Source organism: Pelodiscus sinensis, chromosome 12 (assembly GCF_049634645.1).
Source record: "Pelodiscus sinensis isolate JC-2024 chromosome 12, ASM4963464v1, whole genome shotgun sequence".
Taxonomy (NCBI): domain Eukaryota; kingdom Metazoa; phylum Chordata; order Testudines; family Trionychidae; genus Pelodiscus; species Pelodiscus sinensis.
This window is the reverse complement of record NC_134722.1, coordinates 3,607,585-3,624,836: the sequence shown is the minus strand read 5'-3', so window position 1 is coordinate 3,624,836 and position 17,252 is coordinate 3,607,585. Positions and strand designations below refer to the sequence as shown.

At 54.9% G+C, this 17,252-nt stretch overlaps 1 protein-coding gene across 2 annotated transcripts; it reads left to right on the top strand.

The window, feature by feature from the left end:
* CDT1 (chromatin licensing and DNA replication factor 1) lies at positions 1 to 10,102 on the top strand. Of its 2 annotated transcripts, none has more exons than XM_006118868.4 (10): positions 1 to 555; positions 1,355 to 1,513; positions 1,724 to 1,944; positions 2,862 to 3,056; positions 3,799 to 3,944; positions 4,967 to 5,070; positions 5,551 to 5,739; positions 5,981 to 6,115; positions 6,205 to 6,406; positions 9,272 to 10,102. In XM_006118868.4, the coding sequence occupies exons 1-10, from the start codon at positions 1 to 3 to the stop codon at positions 9,433 to 9,435; spliced, it is 2,070 nt and encodes a 689-aa protein (XP_006118930.2). In that variant the 3' UTR covers positions 9,436 to 10,102. The 2 variants fall into 2 exon arrangements, with proteins under 2 accessions (XP_006118930.2, XP_075795994.1); XM_075939879.1 differs by lacking the exon at positions 9,272 to 10,102 and adding an exon at positions 7,940 to 8,542.
* The last annotated feature ends 7,150 nt before the right edge of the window (positions 10,103 to 17,252 follow it).

Genomic DNA, 17,252 nt, shown 5'->3' with positions numbered 1-17,252 from the left:
ATGGCTCAGCTCAGGGTGACCGATTTCTTCTCCCACAGTAAAAACCCCGCCAGGGACGGGCCGCTGGGCGCTAAGCGGAGGAAAACCCAGCCCGCGGCGGGAGCGGTCGGGGAGACGCGCCGCGCCGGCCGCTGCAAAAGCCGGCCTAAGGCGGCCCCGCTCACCCCATCGAGGATCCCTGGAGGAAGCGACTACGAGCCCCGGGTGAGCCTCGCAGGAGCCAGCCCGGGAGCGAAGCTGATCGGATTCGGAGATAAGGCGGTGGGGAGCGCTACAGCCGGGCTGCCTCCCCTGAGCCTCCAACAGCAGCAGCTGCTGGCCTCTCCCCGCACCCCAGTGCGCCCCGATCCCGGCTCCCCACAGCCCCCGGCACGGACACTGACGGGCAGAAAGCGCTGTAGACAGGAACCGGATCCTGACCTGGAAGCGGAGCGAAATCCCGGCCCCTCAGCCACGCTCCGGCCCCAGGAAAACAGCAAGAGAGCGGCCAGGAAGAAGCTGGTACTGCCCTCGGATGGAGAGCCCCAGACTACAGCGCAGGAGGCGCCCGTCACGGTAAGCTCCGCTCTGGGGGCCTTCGGCCAGCGCACCCCAGGTTCGGGCTCCGCAGATCTGGGTTCCCTTTATAACGGGGCTTCAGTGGGTTCTGAGGCTTCTTGGGACCTTGCGTACCGCGTGCTGCGGGCTTGCCCGCGGCCGCTGCAGGGGCCCTAGCGCCTCCCTGTCCTGCCCGGCCGAGCCAGTGACAAAAATAGCTGCGAGATGAATTTGATGAGTTTCCTCTTTACAATCTGGCGCCTGGAATCCCAGCGCCCTGGGCTCTGCAGGGAAACGGTGACCCGCCATTGAGCTCTGCTACTTCACACCCATTGAGGCAAACAGGCACCTCCCCGCCCAGCAATGAGTTTGTAATAAACCCGGATTGCTGGGCTCCTCGGGGTCCTGCTGCCAGAAGGATCCTTCCTCTGCCCTCACGCTGGTGGGAGCGAGTGTAGGCAGGGCTGGTATTCTGTGCGCTGCAGAGGTTAGATCTGCTCTGACCAGGGCAGTGACCCTGCCGGTGGCAGGTGGTGGCCCCTCGATGCTAGGACTTTGGATGCGGCAAAGCCTCGTGGAGCTGAACTAGAGTGTGTTTGGAGGCGGGGGGAGTCAACGAACCCAGGCCGCCTGTTCCCTGGGGTTTTGCGCCTGCACCACACTGCTCAGCCCCCTTGGATTCACCGCCGGGTATTAGAAAATCCGACTTTGACTTGGTGGCTCCTAGCTAGAAGGTTTATCGTCCCCTAAGTCAGGGAGACTCCTTGGTGAGTGCCAGCCAGACAGCGAGGGCAAACCAATCTAATTCCTGTTGCAGGTCTCCAGCCTCTCTTCCCCGGCTGCCCTCCGACCTCCAACCCCATCCTCCCTTGACAAGAAGGTGAAGAACCTGGTGAACGTGACCCTCTCCCCAGGTCCGGCGAGCGGGCTGCCGTCTGGCCTGGCTGCTCTAGAGGGAAACATAAGCTTTAAGCAGGTATGGCAAGAGCAGCTGTTGCCCTGAGACTGGGAAGGGGCTCCACCGCCTTGTGCCCTTCTGCTGACTCGCCGAAGTGGCTTGATGGGTCATAGGAAACCCCCTCCCGCTTGGCTCTTGGAGCTGTGCTAACCTTCCAACCCCCTCCGAGCATCGCTTGTAAACAGTCGTCTCCTCCTGCCCCTGTTACTTCCCCGCTCCCTATCGCAGGTTTCGAGCAAGGAGCTGACACAGCGCCTGCAGAGACTCCATGCCCTGACTCGGAAAGCCAAACTGCCAGCTTGCCCCTCCGAGACCTGCACTGACCTCAAGAGTCGCCTGAAGCAAGTGCAGGAGCTAGGCTCCAAAATCCGCAACAGGAAGGCAGAGGAGGGGAAGGAATCGGGGCTGCAGCCGGCCAAAGAGACCTGTGAGCCAGCCGCGGAACTCAGGTAAGAAGCCACCTTTGAGGATGGCAGGAATAGCAATGTCCCTTTCAGGGTGTGTTTAAGCTGGTGCTGAAAGCAGCTCGGGGACCGTACACCTGGGTTTCCAGTAACTGCCATAGTCGGTGCTGATGGAAGTATTGCTGCTCTGGCTGTCCTGAAGGGCTAATCACCACCTGAAGGGCTAATCACCACCTATCAGGCAGAGGTAGAATGTAGAACAAGACACTTGGGTAGCAAAATGCTGCTGCACTCCAGTGGAGTCTCAAACATCCATGTTTCTGATGTTAATATCCCGTAGCTGGGGTTCAGCATAGGGGATCTTTAGACTCGGAGCCGGGACACGTCTGTGCCAGAAAGAAGCCTGCGCACAGTGCATGTGAGCCAATGCTACCGGGCCGGAAACTAGGCTATTTCTGAGAACGTCCGTTCCCGGGCGCCCTAACCTGGCATGGGAGAAGGCTCCCTGAGAGGTGTGTGGACAGCAAAAGAGGGAGGGCGTCTCTGTTTCCACGGTGTGGGCGGGGCAAGGCAGGGTCACTTGACAAATGCGCTACAGAGGTGCGCTAGTGACCATGGGATGAAACTCGCGTGGATCTTACTGCTACTGCAATGGGTGGGAAAAGATTCTGCCGCTTCAAATTCGAGCTGGACCTTTTCAGCTCATCTAGCCATTCCCCATCCTTGGAGAACGTAGAGGCAAAATATCGCTGGGGATGGGGATTGTACGAACATCCAGTCGTCACATCAGCACTGACTTGGAGATTTCTACCACACTGGCTGCTGCCAGGCTTCGCTACTGCCCTGCTTCCTGAGTAGCAAGCCAAGTGCCAGTCTGTGCACCCGCAAGCTCCCAAACACCTGCTCTTAACCTCATGTTGAAGCTACTTCTTGTGGGTCTAATTCCTGCTTATCCCTGGCAGCGAGAAGGCACCTGCCTATGAGCGATTCCACACCCTTGCTCAGGATGGTCCCCCCGGCCTCACTCTGCCCTATAAGTACAAGGTGCTGGCAGAGATGTTCCGCAGCATGGACACCGTGGTGGGGATGCTCTTCAACCGCTCGGAGACCGTAACCTTTGCCAAGGTCAAACAGGGTGTCCAGGACATTATGCGCAAGTAAGTGCCTCCTCTTAGGTGAGGAATCGCTGTAGCCGAGATCCGCGTTCGCTGTAACTGCACCAGGCGCTGTCGGTGTTTTCGTCCTTGTGCTGCGTACAAAGCAGATGCACACTGAGCAGCACTGAAGGAGGCTGGGGCTTGTGCTTTCTTATGCAAACCTCCCAAGCCCTCGGAGAGGGACCTGCTGAAAAGGGGGAGAGGGTGCCTCTCTTCTGGTTAACTGTGACATTCTGGATGGAATAGAATCGCGGTGCCCCTGTGGTGGGGGAGGCGTCTCGGATGCCAGCACAAGGAAAACTTGGCTGGAGCGTGGGGAGTGACACTCACTCCTTCCTGCATTACCTGTAGCATCTCTTACAAACCTGTTTCCCGTCACAGGAGAAAATCCTGACTCTCCGTGTTAGAGAGAGCAGAATTGAGGCACAGGCACTAAATGACTTGACCAAGGCCATAGAGGAAGCCAGTGTCAAGACTGGGAGTAGCCCTGGAGAGCCCTTGGCTCCCAGACTTGTGCTCAGAGCACCTCCCAGGCCAGGTTCTGCTCTTTAACCAGAAGCTCGTTGTCCCTCGCTGTTGATTCCCATGCGTATTGCAGGCAGGGAGTCTGCCACATGGGAGTCGGATCCCCGGGGGACCCCTGCTGCTCTGGTTTGCACGGGGCCCGAGTTGAAGCGCTTGTTGCCGCTGCACGTGTGTGTCGGCGTGGGTCCTTGTTTTGACTCTTCCTGCAATGCCTCAGGCAGTTTGAGGAGCGGAACGTGGGCCAGATCAAAGCCGTGTACCCCACGTCGTACAAGTTCCGCCAGGAGAAGAACATCCCAACCTTCAGCAGCTTCCTGAAGAAATCCAGCTACCAGCTCACCATAGAGCCAGTGCTGGGGGAAGGTACGTGCAGCAGCTTGCCCTCTGCTCGGAGCCCTTGCCGGCAGGCTGGGGACGGGCTCCCTCCTGGAGCCTGTTGGGAAAGGGTGTCTGAGGCTCTGGAAACCTTCCCCAAACGGGGTTGCGGGTCGGATCCGGCTGAGGCGGTCTGCCTGGCCGGCTCCGAGTGGGATGGCGATGTGGGGAACGGCTGTTCCCTGTTCCCGCAGTGGGTCCGGCGTGTGAAACTGTCAGCCTAGCAGTAGACCTGTGACCCTCTCAGGGGTTCCCCCAAAACTGGGCTTGGGACGCCGCCTGTCCTGGCGCTCCCAGTTCTGGCTCTGCTGTCTAGTTTGCTGGGATGCCGCAGGTGGGGGCAGCCGGCTGGCTCCCACGCAGTGGAGAAGGCGCTCTTATCTCGGAGCAGAATTGCTTCATGCCCCCCTCCGTACAGCTGCGGCCGTGCCGGGGTGTCAGATCTGCGCTAGGGATGTTAAATATCAGTTAATTGAATAGTTGATTAAGCTCACGAATTCCTATCTCGAACACTCAACTATTCTGTAGCCCTCGGGTGGGGCTGGCAGCCAGTGCGATCTAGCCCCACTCCCCACGCTGCTGTATCTGTATCCGAGGCAGCAGTGCAGGCTGCCAGGTGGGAACTGGCCTGTGAGGGAAGCTGGTTTAAAAACCAGCTCCCCTCATGGACTGGCTGCCATGGGGTGGCAGCAGCCCCGTCTAGTGGGGATCTGAGCTCCTGGACCAAGAACTGAGCTGGGCTGCCCGGCTCCTAAAATGCTTTAAATGCAGAGCCACAGCAGGGGTAGGTCCTGGACCCAGCGCGAGCCAGGACTGAGCTGGGCTGCTGGCCAGCCTGCTAAAAACTGTCCTGGCGGGCGGGGTGGGGGGAATGTGTGTGGTCTGTAGTGTGACCTGATAAGCTTTTGCTTATCAGTTAATTGATTAATCGACTACATGATTACATCCCTACACTGGGGTGCCGCGGCCGCTTTCCCTGGCACTGATGATGGCCCCTCTCTTGTCTCTAGAGGAGAAGGTGGACGGCCGCCCGCACTTGTCAGCATCACGCTTGCTGGAGCGCCGCAGGGTGTTCAACAGGAACCTGGTGAACATCGTCAAGCAGCATCACCAGGCGAGTGGCTTGGCTCTTTGGGGAGACTGGGTGCACAGTCGGCTCCTTCCAAACATCTCCAGTTCAGCGCTCCCCGGTGTGCGGTGGTGTGCCCTGCTCCGTCCTAGGGGCCTGGCTGGCTTTCACCCCAAGGGGCCTGGGAATGCCCCAGAGACGGGTGATCGCTAGAGGCAGAGATAAGAGTCCAGTTAACGGAGGAGCCTGGGGTCCCAAATCAAAGTACGTGGTGGGCCCGCCAAAGCGTTGTCTGTGGAGCGAGGCAGGGAGAGCAGAGGGTCTGGAACAATAACACTGAGGATCAAGATTTTCCTAATGGGGGAGACTTGTCCTGGGCTCTCCTGGCGTTGGTTTCTCGTAACCGTGGCGTAGCTCAGTGTCCGGTGAGCACAGCACGGCAGCGGCTCTAGCTCACGCTAACACAGTCCGACTCTGCTGGGTGTATGACTTGCAGCACCTGACTCACAACTCCCCTCGCTCCAGGCGTTCCTGGCATCCCTGCAGCCCCCGCTGGTGGTCCCAGACGGCAAGCTGACCAGGTGGCACCCCCGCTTCCGTGTGGATGAGGTGCCGGACGTCCCGCCGGCGGAGCTGCCCCAGCCCCCGCAGGTGGACAAGCTGACCACAGCCCAGGAGGTGCTGACCAAGGCCCGGAGCATGATGACCCCAAAGGTACGGGCTGGAGATGTCGGCTGGTGAGCTTGTGGTGCTCTCACCTGGTCCTGTGAGCCTGTCGCGGGAACGCTCAAGCACACGCTTCCCGGGCACAACATTCCGCGTGAAACTGCCCTGCTGCGGGTCAAAGGCCCGGAGCTCGAACTGGGTGTTGGGACCCTCCCACACTGCAAGCGTGGGCCCCCTGGGCCTGCCTGGCAGAGCCCCTGTGACCTCTGACTCTCCTCCGCCTGGACAGATGGAAAAGGCTCTTGCCAACCTGGCACTCAGAACAGCTGGAACCAGCCCAGGAGAGCACAAGGCCCCCACAGCCGCACCCACAGCCGATTCCTCCAGTGCCCTGAGAGGGGTGTCCCAGGCCCTGCTGGAGAGGGTGAGTCACTTGTGCCTGGGAAGGGAGTGGCCCTGGCAAGCGGGAGCCTGGCGGGCATCTGACCCCCCCCTCGTTAATTCTTCCCTTAGATCAGAGCAAAGGAGGCTCAGAAGCTGCAGGCGCTGATGACCCGAAACCCGCAGCAGGAGGAGCGGCTCCTCATGATCTCGCGGCTGCCCGAGATGGCCCGCCTCCTACGCAACGTCTTCGTGGCTGAGAAGAAGCAGGCGCTGACGGTGGAGGTGGCGTGTACGCGGATGACGGACAGCTACCGCACCTCCATGACATCTGGTACTGGGGGGACTGGGCGGGGAGGGGTTGCCTCTGGCAGGGGAGGTTCTAAGACAGGCCTGGGGAAAATATGGCCCGTGGGCTGCAGACGCAGTGGGGAGCCCCAGGAAGGCTCCTCTGCTTGTCCGCACACTGCTCTGAAAAGTGGTGGCGGGGCTGTTGATCTTTTAAGACTTGAGCCTGGGGGGAGTGAGGGGGAAGGTTTCAGGCACTGCTCCCGCCCCAGCACAATCCCATTGGCTGGCTTCTGGCCAGAAACTGGCCAATGGGAGCTTTCTGTTTGAATAACAGGCAGCATGGGAAGCACCACGCCCCCCCCTCCCCTCCTGCTTGTGGCTGGGCAGGCAGGCTGGCTGAGAAACTTTAAGCTCTGCAAGCATTTAGCTCTGCAGGTTGGTCAGTTGGGCTGCTGGCTGGTAAGTCTCCTGGCCAGAATCTGCCTCTGACACCCCAGCCCCTCTCTTCTTTAACCCTCTGCCCCCCCCCCCATTCAACCTACCCAAATCCTCTGCCCCCCCTCCTGCACCCATACCCCCTCCCAGATCTGGCACCCCAACTGCCTGCCCCAGATCACAAGCCCCTCCTACCCTAGAGCACAACCCAACCCCCTGCATCCCAGTCCCCTGCCCTAGGTCACAACCGCCGCCTCCACCCAAACTCCCTTCCAGACTCCCCTCTCTCCTTCACCCCAGTCCCTTCTCCCAAGCTCCGTTCAGCATCCAACCTCCATCCCAGACCCCGCACTTCCTCCATTCATATTGTGGAAGTGTGGGGCCCTGGACCACTGTCCACATTCTTGGCGTGGCCCCCGTCAAAAATGATTGCCCTTCCCTGTTCTAAGCCCTCTGAAGAGCCTCCAGTGAGTTTTGAGTCTCGCTACCCAATGTCTCCTGCCACCCACGAGCAAGAGGGTAGCTCAGCGGTTCTCACTTTCCTGCAGCGTCACCCCCTTCTGCCAACAGTTACTACAGACCCTGCGCCGCCAGCCTGGGTGAAGTGGTCAATGCAGAAGCTCAAGGGCTTCTGCCCATGCAGGGGGGTCTGTAACTTGACCCCTACCACCCGTGGTTGAAGCCCTCGGACTTCAGCTTGGGCACGGGGTGGTGCAACTCTGGCTTTGGCCCTGGGCTCCAGCGAGTCTCATGCCAGCCCGGGCGACCCTGTGAATCAGAGCTGTGACTCGCTTTGGAGCCCAACCAATGTTCCCGCTCATCGTTTCTAGCCGTGTGCAGAATGTTATATGCACTGAGGCACGTGCCAATGTGCACCACCAGGAGAGAGACCAAACCGAGCTCTGCGAATCAGCTGGGCGGCATTGGATGAGTGGCCGCCCCCGGGCACAGCTCACGGGGGACACTACTCCCAACCCAGGGTTCAAGGACTGCTGTAATAATGCTAAGCAGCACTGAACGGGCACCGTAATGCTCCCTCACCTTGCTGATGCCAGGGCTACCATGTTAACCACCACAGATTTGGTAGCTAAGCTATGGTGGTGAGGGGGGGGTCCCTATTGACAGAGCCTTTGCCTTCTAGCCTCACTTCTGGCTTGTGCTCAGTGCCAGTCTTGACACCCTGGAAGAGATCTGGTCCTGTCGGTGGAACAAGAGTGAACAACGCTCCTTTTCCCGCAGCCGTCTTCTAAGTTCTCCCTCCACCAAACCGCCAAGCAGTCCTGGGGCCCGCAGACTGATTTGGGAACAAGCTGCCGGGAGTAAAAGCCAGGCGGAAATGGTTTTTACCCACCATAGCTTAGGTCCAAATAAATCAGTTAATCGCTAAGGGTCTATCTACTCAGCAGCGCTATTTCGGGATAACGTGTTATCCCGAAACAGCGTTCTGCGTGCTGTAACAGCACGCGTGTTATTTCGAAGTACATTCCGAGTACTGGGATGCTTATTCCGGCTGCCTGTAAACCAGGGGTGGCCAACCCGCAGTTCATGAGCTGCATGCAGCTCTTCAGCCCAGAAAGTGCGGCTTTCAAAGCCCCCCTGCGGCTCATGAAGCCGCCCCGTGTGCCCCTGTAAACGGCCCCTGGCTCCCTGTGCTCACCAGGTACAGGGGAGCTGTCCAACGTGGTGACCGATGGGAGTCTGATATGGCCAAAAAGCCTAACCTGTAGTTTTTAAAGGGGCAGCGGTGGGGAGCGCGTTTTTTTTTTTTTTTTTTTTTCCCCTCAACAATTCTGGCAGGGCTCGTCGCATTTTTTCCACCGTTTTGGCTCTTTTCGTTTAATGGGTTGGCCACCCCTGCTGTAAACCTCGTTGCATGAGGATGAAGGGAGACGCTGGCATAGCACTTTACTTCAAAATTAGCGCTGTGTAGATGGCAGCAAACTTCAAAATAAGCTACGCAATTTACATAGCTCAAATTGCAGAGCTTATTTTGAGGAATGTACCCTCCACTCCTCGTTTTTGTAGATACAGACTAACAGGGTCACCCCTCGCAGACGTCTCCCTAAGACCTGTCTTGGAAATCCAGGGTCTAGCCTTCGCTAGCCTGCTCCCCTCAAATGCTCCCAGTGTAGGTGCTGACACCCCTACATCTGCTTGGCTGTGTGTTCCGTAGCCCCCAGCATGCAAGAGGAACTCTGGGGTAGCCCAAACTCCCAAAATAACAGCTGTAATCTGATGGAGAGAGGAGTGGGAACACCTCTATAGGGTTTCCCTACCTATATACCAGCAGTGCCAAGCACAGCCATATAAGGGCCGTCTAAGCTCAAAGCCTGGAACCAATTGCTGGGAGGAATTCCAGGACCCTGGTTTTGGGCCTTGGGAAGAAAGCAGAAGCCAGAACAGCTGCCCATGTGCTGACCGCTAGGGGAAGCTGTTTGACACTAACTTGCTGATCGCTTCTGGTTCTGTGCAGGTGAAATGGAGAAACATCTACGGCTCTTCTCGGAGCTGCTGCCTGACTGGGTCAGCATCCATCCGATCCGGAAGGACACCTACATCAAGCTGGACAAAAGCACAGACCTCAATATCATTATGGAGAGGCTGGCCCGGCTGACCAAAGAGGAGGAAAAGCTCTGATCCTGGAGGGGGGAGGGGGGAGGAGGAAGGAGGGATGGACGGGACTGGGTGTGAGATCTTGATTGGAATGTAGCACAGCTGGTGCAGAGAACTCTGCATGGTGCTGCTGGTGACTTCACTGGCTTGTACCTATGCTTGGGAAACCTAGGTAGACGAGCCACTTTGATCTTAAGTTGTCGCTTTGGCACAGACCTGGGCAACTCCCTTTCCTTTCAAACAGGAAGATCAGCGTTATGGTCACTTCTGCATGCCCTCCCCCAGCAGGAGGCTGCGTTTGGCTTTCCTGCCTCAATTGCTCCCCTTTTTTAAAGCTGACTGTTTAGTGACCCTAGTAACTTAGTACAACAAATAAAACTGCCCAGGGCCACAGTGGAAGGAGTGTTTGAGCCTCTCCCGTGGCATGGCTGAAGTTACATAAGCTACACCCCTGTTCCCCCAAATAACTATGTAAAGAGGAACCTTATTCAAGGGAATTAGTGAGACACCTTCCAGTCGCTGAGGGTGCTGTGGGGCCACATAAGCAAGCAGGAATAAGACACATGGGATTTCCTTTGGGGGCTGTTTTTAACGTGTTCTGCTCTGGGGGGGGCAGGGAAGTGCAGCTGGGCCATGTTTGACTCCATGTACATATTGTTGAAATGTGTTTATTAAACTTTTTTAAATTGTTGCCTGCTTGCGAGAGAATGCTTTTGCCTTACACAGTGGCAGCTTCAGGCGTCCTTAACTCCAGGGGTAGGCGCTGAAGCTTCAGCAGGAACGTGGGAATTACGAGGAGGGGGAAGAGCTGGGTCGTCAGCCAATTCGTGCAAATGAGTTCTTGGAAAAAATGAGCAGGGTTTGCAGAGAAATGAATGTAGCTTCTGTCCCGCCAGAGAGCGAGGGGCAGCACCTAACCAGGCCTTCAAGAGAAGGGATTGCTCACAGCTTTTGACAACTGCAGCATGAATGGAGCTGGCACAAGTGAAGCACACCCTAGACCTAGGCTTGCCGACTCGGCTGTCTGATTTCTTTTTCCACCATGAAGTAATCTCACTCCTTAATCTCAGGGCTTGTTTTTGAGATCATGCTGATTCTGGAAGGCTGGCAGCCCTGCCTGTTCCCCCTGTTGGTCCATCAACCACATTCACAATGTCCGGTGACATCAGACCAAGCTCCTGGTGATAGAACCCTCTTCTGGGTGGTCCCTGTTACAAGTCTGAGGGGGCCTTGAGAAGGGCAGATCCTAAACCTACGCACTTGGGGCTGCACTAGCAGGGTCTTTGTTGGCTGGGGGAGTACCTCACCGGTGCCTGGAAGGAATGAGTCTTCCTTGCCTTGGGTACCAGGAGAGGGAGTTACTGCTTGGTTCTAGCTGCAAAGTGGGAGCAGCTCTGTTCTCTCACCTGGAGTGGGTGCAGCTACAGCCTGACTGGCCTCTATACCTTAGTGGCAGCTTCCTGAATCTGATCACTATCACAAGCAGAAGCGAGCACTCGGTGCTGACACACATTGGCTGTGTCTAGACTGGCAAGTTTTTCCCCAAAAGCAGCTGCTTTTGCAGAAAAACTTGCCAGCTGTCTACACTGGCCACTTGAATTTCCGCAAGAACACTGACGATCTCCTGTAAGGAATCGGTGCTTCTTGCAGAAATACTATGCTGCTCCCGTTCAGGCAAAAGGACCAGTGTAGACAGCCCGGATTTGTTTTGTGCAAAAAAGCCCCGATCACAAAAATGGCCATCGGGGCTTTTTTGCGCAAAAGTGCATCTAGATTGGCATGGACACTTTTCTGCAAAAAGTGTTTTTGCGGAAAAGTGTGCCAATCTAGATGCTCTTTTCTGCAAATGCTTTTAACGGAAAACTTTTCCGTTAAAAGCATTTGCAGAAAATCATGCCAGTGTAGACGTAGCCATTGTGTAACCCAGTAGGCACCAAGCAGTAGAGTGGGATCCTCAATAGGGCTTGGGATGGAGGGAGTTTGCTGGCTGCTTTGGAGAGGGGTGCAGGGCCAGGGCAGGGGGGAATCTGCCTTAGCCCCACTGTATCACCTGTGGAAAGCAGTGTCCAGCTGGAGCCTGCATCCTGAACCCCTACCCCAGTCAAACCCCCTCTTGCACCCCAAGTCCCTGCCCTGAGCCCTGCCCCAGACCCAAACTCCCTTACAGCACCTGTACCCAGAACCCTCTGCTGCACCCCAACTCCCTGCCCCAGGCTCAGCAACTCCAAATCCCTTAACCCAAGATGAGAGCCTGCACCCCAACTCTCTACCCCTGCCTGATGAAAGGGAGGGAGGCTGGGAGGGGCAGGGTCTTGGAGAAAGGGCCCAAAGGAGGTGAGGCCAGGGTACTTGGGGTTGAGGTAGATCCTGGGTTGCACTTTAAAAAATGACCTCCTGCTTAAAAGGGCTGAGCCCACTGGTGTAACACCACAAAGCCCATTCTGCTGTGCAAGTAAGAGTAGGAAAGCGTGACGGGCGGTAGATAAGCCTGGCCTGACTTTAGCTCACAATCCTTTGTGGTGTCTGAGCAAGTCCCTTGTCCTGCCACCTGCGAGTTGAAAGGACATCCTGACAAACACAGGATCAACCCACAGTCTCAGGTTTCCAGCTCCCAGATGCAGGAAAAAGCTGGAAACTTGACCCCTAGAGGCTCAAAGGCAAATTAAGACCATCCTTTTTGACCCTTTGGGTAGTAGCAATGCTCCTATCAAGAGACATACTCCAACCTTCCCCTTGGTAAGACTGATGTCTAGTGCTCTCTGCTCAGAGCCCAACAGGAAAAGACACTCTCAGTCTCATTCCAAGGAGAGTTGTCTGCACAGAGGTAGATTCCGAAGGGGCGTTACCAATCACTGTAAAACCCTCCCGGAGAAGGCATTGTAGCTTTTCCTTTGATGTAGATGGCTGAGTTGCTGTATTGTGGCCTCAATTAGCTACAATAAGGCAAACACTCTGGCTGCATCTAGATTGGCATGATTTTCCGGAAATGCTTAACGGAAAAGTTTTCCGTTAAAAGCATTTTCGGAACACAGCGTCTAGATTGGCAGGACGCTTTTCCGCAAAAGCACTTTTTGCGGAAAAGTGTCCGTGGCCAATCTAGATGCGCTTTTCTGCAAAAAAGCCCCGATCGCCATTTTCACGATCAGGGCTTTTTTGAGGAAAACAAAACTGAGCTGTCTACCCTGGCCCTTTTGCACAAAAGCTTTGCGCAAAAGGGACTTTTGCCTGAATGGGAGCAGAATAGTATTTCCGCAAGAAGCACTGGTTTCTTACAGTAGGAAGTCAGTGCTTTTGCGGAAATTCAAGCGGCCAGTGTAGACAGTTGGCAAGTTTTTCCGGAAAAGCGGCTGATTTTCCGGAAAAACTGGCCAGTCTAGACACAGCCTATGGGGCCATCTACCGTTAGGATTTTACAATCAGGTTGGCTCATTCAAATGAGCAATCAGTATAAAAAAAAACGTGCACTGAGGCCAGTGGGAAGGTGCAGCCCACACCTTGCCTCGTGTCATACGTTCTGGCATTGCAAGGGGCCTGCTCTGTGTTTTGGCAGTCAGAGAACTTGGTACAAGTTTGAGTGCACTGCAGCTAAGTTCCAGGGGCCTAGTGAGTAGAACTTACTGCTAGGAGCAAATTAACCCCAGTGCTCCTATAGCCCTAGGGCATTAAACACCTGGGCACTAAAATCAGCCGCTTTTCCAGTAAAACTTGCCAGCTGTCTACACAGGCCACTTGAATTTCCGCAAAAGCACTGACTTCCTACTGTCTGAAATCAGTGCTTCTTGCCGAAATACTATTCTGCCCCCGTTCAGGCAAAAGTCCTTTTGTGCAAAGCTTTTGCTCAAAAGGACCAGTGTAGACAGCTCAGATTTGTTTTCCGCAAAAAAGCCCCAATGGCGATCGGGGCTTTTTTGCAGAAAAAGCGCGTCTAGATTGGCACGGACGCTTTTCTGCAAAAAGTGCTTTTGCGGAAAAGCATCCGTGCCAATCTAGACGCTCTTTTCCGAAAATGCTTTTAACGGAAAACTTTTCCGTTAAAAGCATTTCCGGAAAATCATGCCAGTCTAGACGTAGCCCTGCTGTTTAAGGGTAACTACATAAGAATGGCCGTACTGGGTCAGACCAAAGGTCCATCTAGCCCAGTAGCCTGTCTACTGACAGTGGCCAGCACCAAGTGCCCCAGAGGGGGTGGACCGAAAACAATGATCAAGCAATTTGTCTCATGCCATCCGTCTCCAGCCTCTGACAAACATAGAGGCCAGGGACACCATTTCTATCCACTGGCTAATAGCCTTTTATGGACCTAACCTCCATGAAATTATCTAGTTTCTCTAAACTCTGTTCTAGTTCTAGCCTTCACAGCCTCCTCTGGCAAGGAGTTCCACAGATTGACTATGCGCTGTGTGAAGAACTTTTATTAGTTTTAAACGTGCTACCCATTAATTTCATTTGGTGTCCTCTAGTTCTTCTATTATGGGAACTAATGAATAACTTTTCTTTATTCACCCTCTCCACACCACTGATTTTATAGACCTCTATCATATCCCCCCCTCAGTCTCCTCTTTTCTAAACTGAAAAGTCCCAGTCGCTTTAGCCTCTCTTCATAAGAACTACCTACTGCTTGAAAAATAAGTGATCCCGTGGCAACACATATATAGCATGAGCTTTCGTGGGTAAACCCACTGTGACGTAGTGGGGGTACTTGCTGGGCTGTGGTGACCCCTGCTGTCTGGAGCAAGACCCAGCAGGGAAAATCTCGCTAGGCAGAGATAAGGCCAAACTTGTCGAACCAGTGGCCAGACACCCCCCATGGAGAGGAACAAAGGAAGGTGAATGCTGCCCTGGACTGGGGGGCAGGGCTGCAAGGGAATTTAGTTGTTACTGTGGGAGAGCATGGAGGAGACAGCCTAGGGAGAGGAGCTGGAGTTTAGGGGCCCAGTCTCCCCCCAACTCAAGGGGGCCGGAGGCATCCTAGCCCAGTTCTGTGACCAGACTACATCTGTGCTATGCTGTATCCTGGAGAGGCAATAAACTTCCTCTATTCCACCGGCTGGTGCAGTCTGTTTGTGACATCTCGGGGTGCAGGAGACGGGGAACCCCCAACACGCCGTCACACCCACTTCCTCAGATGAGGCTTGGCTATGCAGCTGGTAAGCAAGCAGACCTGGAGGACTGTAAAAGACACTCGGTGTAATTAAGGGAGACCCACATCACTCACAAATCCAGCCCTACAGAGCTAAATGCTACAGCTCAGGCTGTGCACAAGTTGCCTGGTCACCTCACCAGCAGTTCTGTCCGGTGGAAGGGGAGCACACAGCACTGAACACCCTACAATGAGGGAAGTACCCAGGGCCCCGCTGCACTCTACCGCCTTTTGTGCCTACGTCCATGCACAATGCTCCTAAAAAAGGAACTTGGTCACTAACTGCTTCTCTCTACCTCGCAGGGTTAGCTATTCAGTAGGTCTGGGAACGTGAGATTAGCAAGTGGCAACATTTGAATAGGAAAAGCCGGCTTCTCTAGCTAGCATCTTCCAGCAAGAGCTCCAAGACATGGCTCGGGATGGAATTCAGTGAGGCCCGATCCGAGAAAAATGCCCGACAGCAGGGAGGCACAGTGCCTAGGGTCCACGATACTTTTAGGGGCCCACGGAAATGTTTTAATTTCTTTTAAAATCAGAAGGAAAAAAAAAGAACTTTTAGGGTCAAAGAAAATGTTTTAATTTTTTTCCTCACATCAGAAAAAAATGAAACTTTTAGGGCCCATGAAAATCTATTACATTTTGCCTAAAACAGAAAAAAAAATGTTGAAGTATTTAAAGTTATATCAAAAATAATTTTTAATATATTTTTTTTATGGAGGAAGGGGCCCACGAAAGTCATAATGTGGCCCTGCCCGACAGGCACAGCCCAGCACAGAAAACTGGGCAGGCCCAACTTCCAACCCTCGTGATTTCACTAGTGAAATCACACAGATGGCTGGTTCCGGGGGAACTGGTTTCTTGCAGAGAAATGCTCATCGAAATAAAGGCCAACTTCAGCCTGCCAGCAGAACAGTTTTGAAAATTAAAAGGTGGGTTTTTTTTACTGATCAGCTACAGATCCAATTCCAGGCAGCCATTACCAAGATTAGTTACAATCCAAAGCAACCGCTCTCCTCCATAAGGAAATGTTTGGCACCCGGGCTCAGACTCGTAAGCGTCTGTGACAGTCAGGCATTACAGCTAGATCACACCCTGCAGTTAGGAGACGTTTTGAAAATAATCTAATCAGCCTATCAAACGGCGTCCACCATAGGAGCCAGAATGCTGTTGAGAGACTCATGCACCTAGGGCACCAAGATAAACGGCTGTTGAGGGCTTTGGAAGCAGGGGCGCCGATCGCACGTCGATTGCACGTTTCGCCTAGGGCGCCAGTTGCTGGCAGCTTGCTTAGGGCTGCTCCTATGCGGACGCAGCCACAGTGAGCATGGCTCCACTCTCTCCTCCCTTTTCTGGCCGTCCCAATGCTGGTGAATATTTGGAACAAGGGAATAGATGGGATGGGAGGGGAGACAGCGGTATCAACCAGAGCCTGGAATAATCTTTCAGGATGCTGGAACTCCTTGCCAGAGGATGCTGTGAAGACCAGGACTTGAACAGGGTTCAAAAAAGAGCTACATAGATTCCTGGAGGTTAGATCCATCAATGGCTATTAGCCGGAATTGACAAACCGCGGCGAGATCTACTCGCCAGCCCCGCACCGCGCGTGCGTGCAGCGCCAGTGAACGGGGCGACCGGCTGAAATCTACTCACCATGGGTGAGTAGAAACAGCGATTTGTCGAGCCCTGGCTATTAGCCAGGATGGGCAGGAATGGTGTCCTAGCCTCTGTTACTCTGGAGGTGGGTGACAGGGGAGGGATTACCTGTTCTGTTCACTCCTCTGGGGCATCTGGTATAAGCCATTGTTGTCAGACAGGACACTGGGCCAGATGGACCTTTGGTCTGAGCCAGTCTGGCCGTTCTTATGGGTTACAAAGGCAGAGCTGAAGGAAGTTACTATCTGTAGAAGGGAGCCAGTAAAAAGAAGCATGTTTTGTCTGAAGTATGAGGAGCATGATAACCTGGGGGCTTGCGCCCATTCCTTATGCTGAAATTGCCAGTGCGCTCCGTTCTCAGTGCGCTCCGTTCTCAGTGCGCTCCGTTCTCAGCACTGACAGCCCAGCTGTAACCCGAGCATGTAGCTGCAGTAAAAGGGGGCATCGTACCAAAGTCCAACAGCACATTCGTGTTCACTGACAGAGGAACCGATTCCTCCCTCCCAACCGCAAGGAAATCTCAAACCCTTCCTCGTTTCTCATCAAATCCACCGCTGGAGCCGTCCACAGGAAAAGCTAAACAGGAGACTGGCTCAATGGCAGTTCCCCCTCACTATATCACCTTCAGCTCGGTCAGAGTAAGGCGGCATGGACAGAGGAGTCAGTCTATGAGCTGGAGCATGGGGGGCCTCGCTGCCCTTGCTGGGATGGGGGAACCGTTTCCTCTCCTTTTCAGAAGGCTGGGGAGGGGTGGGTGTAATGACTCATCGGCAGTTCCTGCCTCTCCCACGTGAGCAACCCATTCCACTGCCAGGAAAGGCCACCCACGCATGCAGTGCCCCAAAGAAAAGCCGGGAACGCGACAGCCCGTTTTCGGAAGCCACATACAACGTGTCGTTCTCTACTCGTTCACCACCATCAACGTCTCAGCCCGGCACTGCTGATCCTGGGACGAAGCCAAAAGCGAGCCCCGGTCCCACAAAATGCATCACCTCAGTTCTCCATCCAGATCACCCCGACCCCGAGCAGCACCACTCACACACCGAGC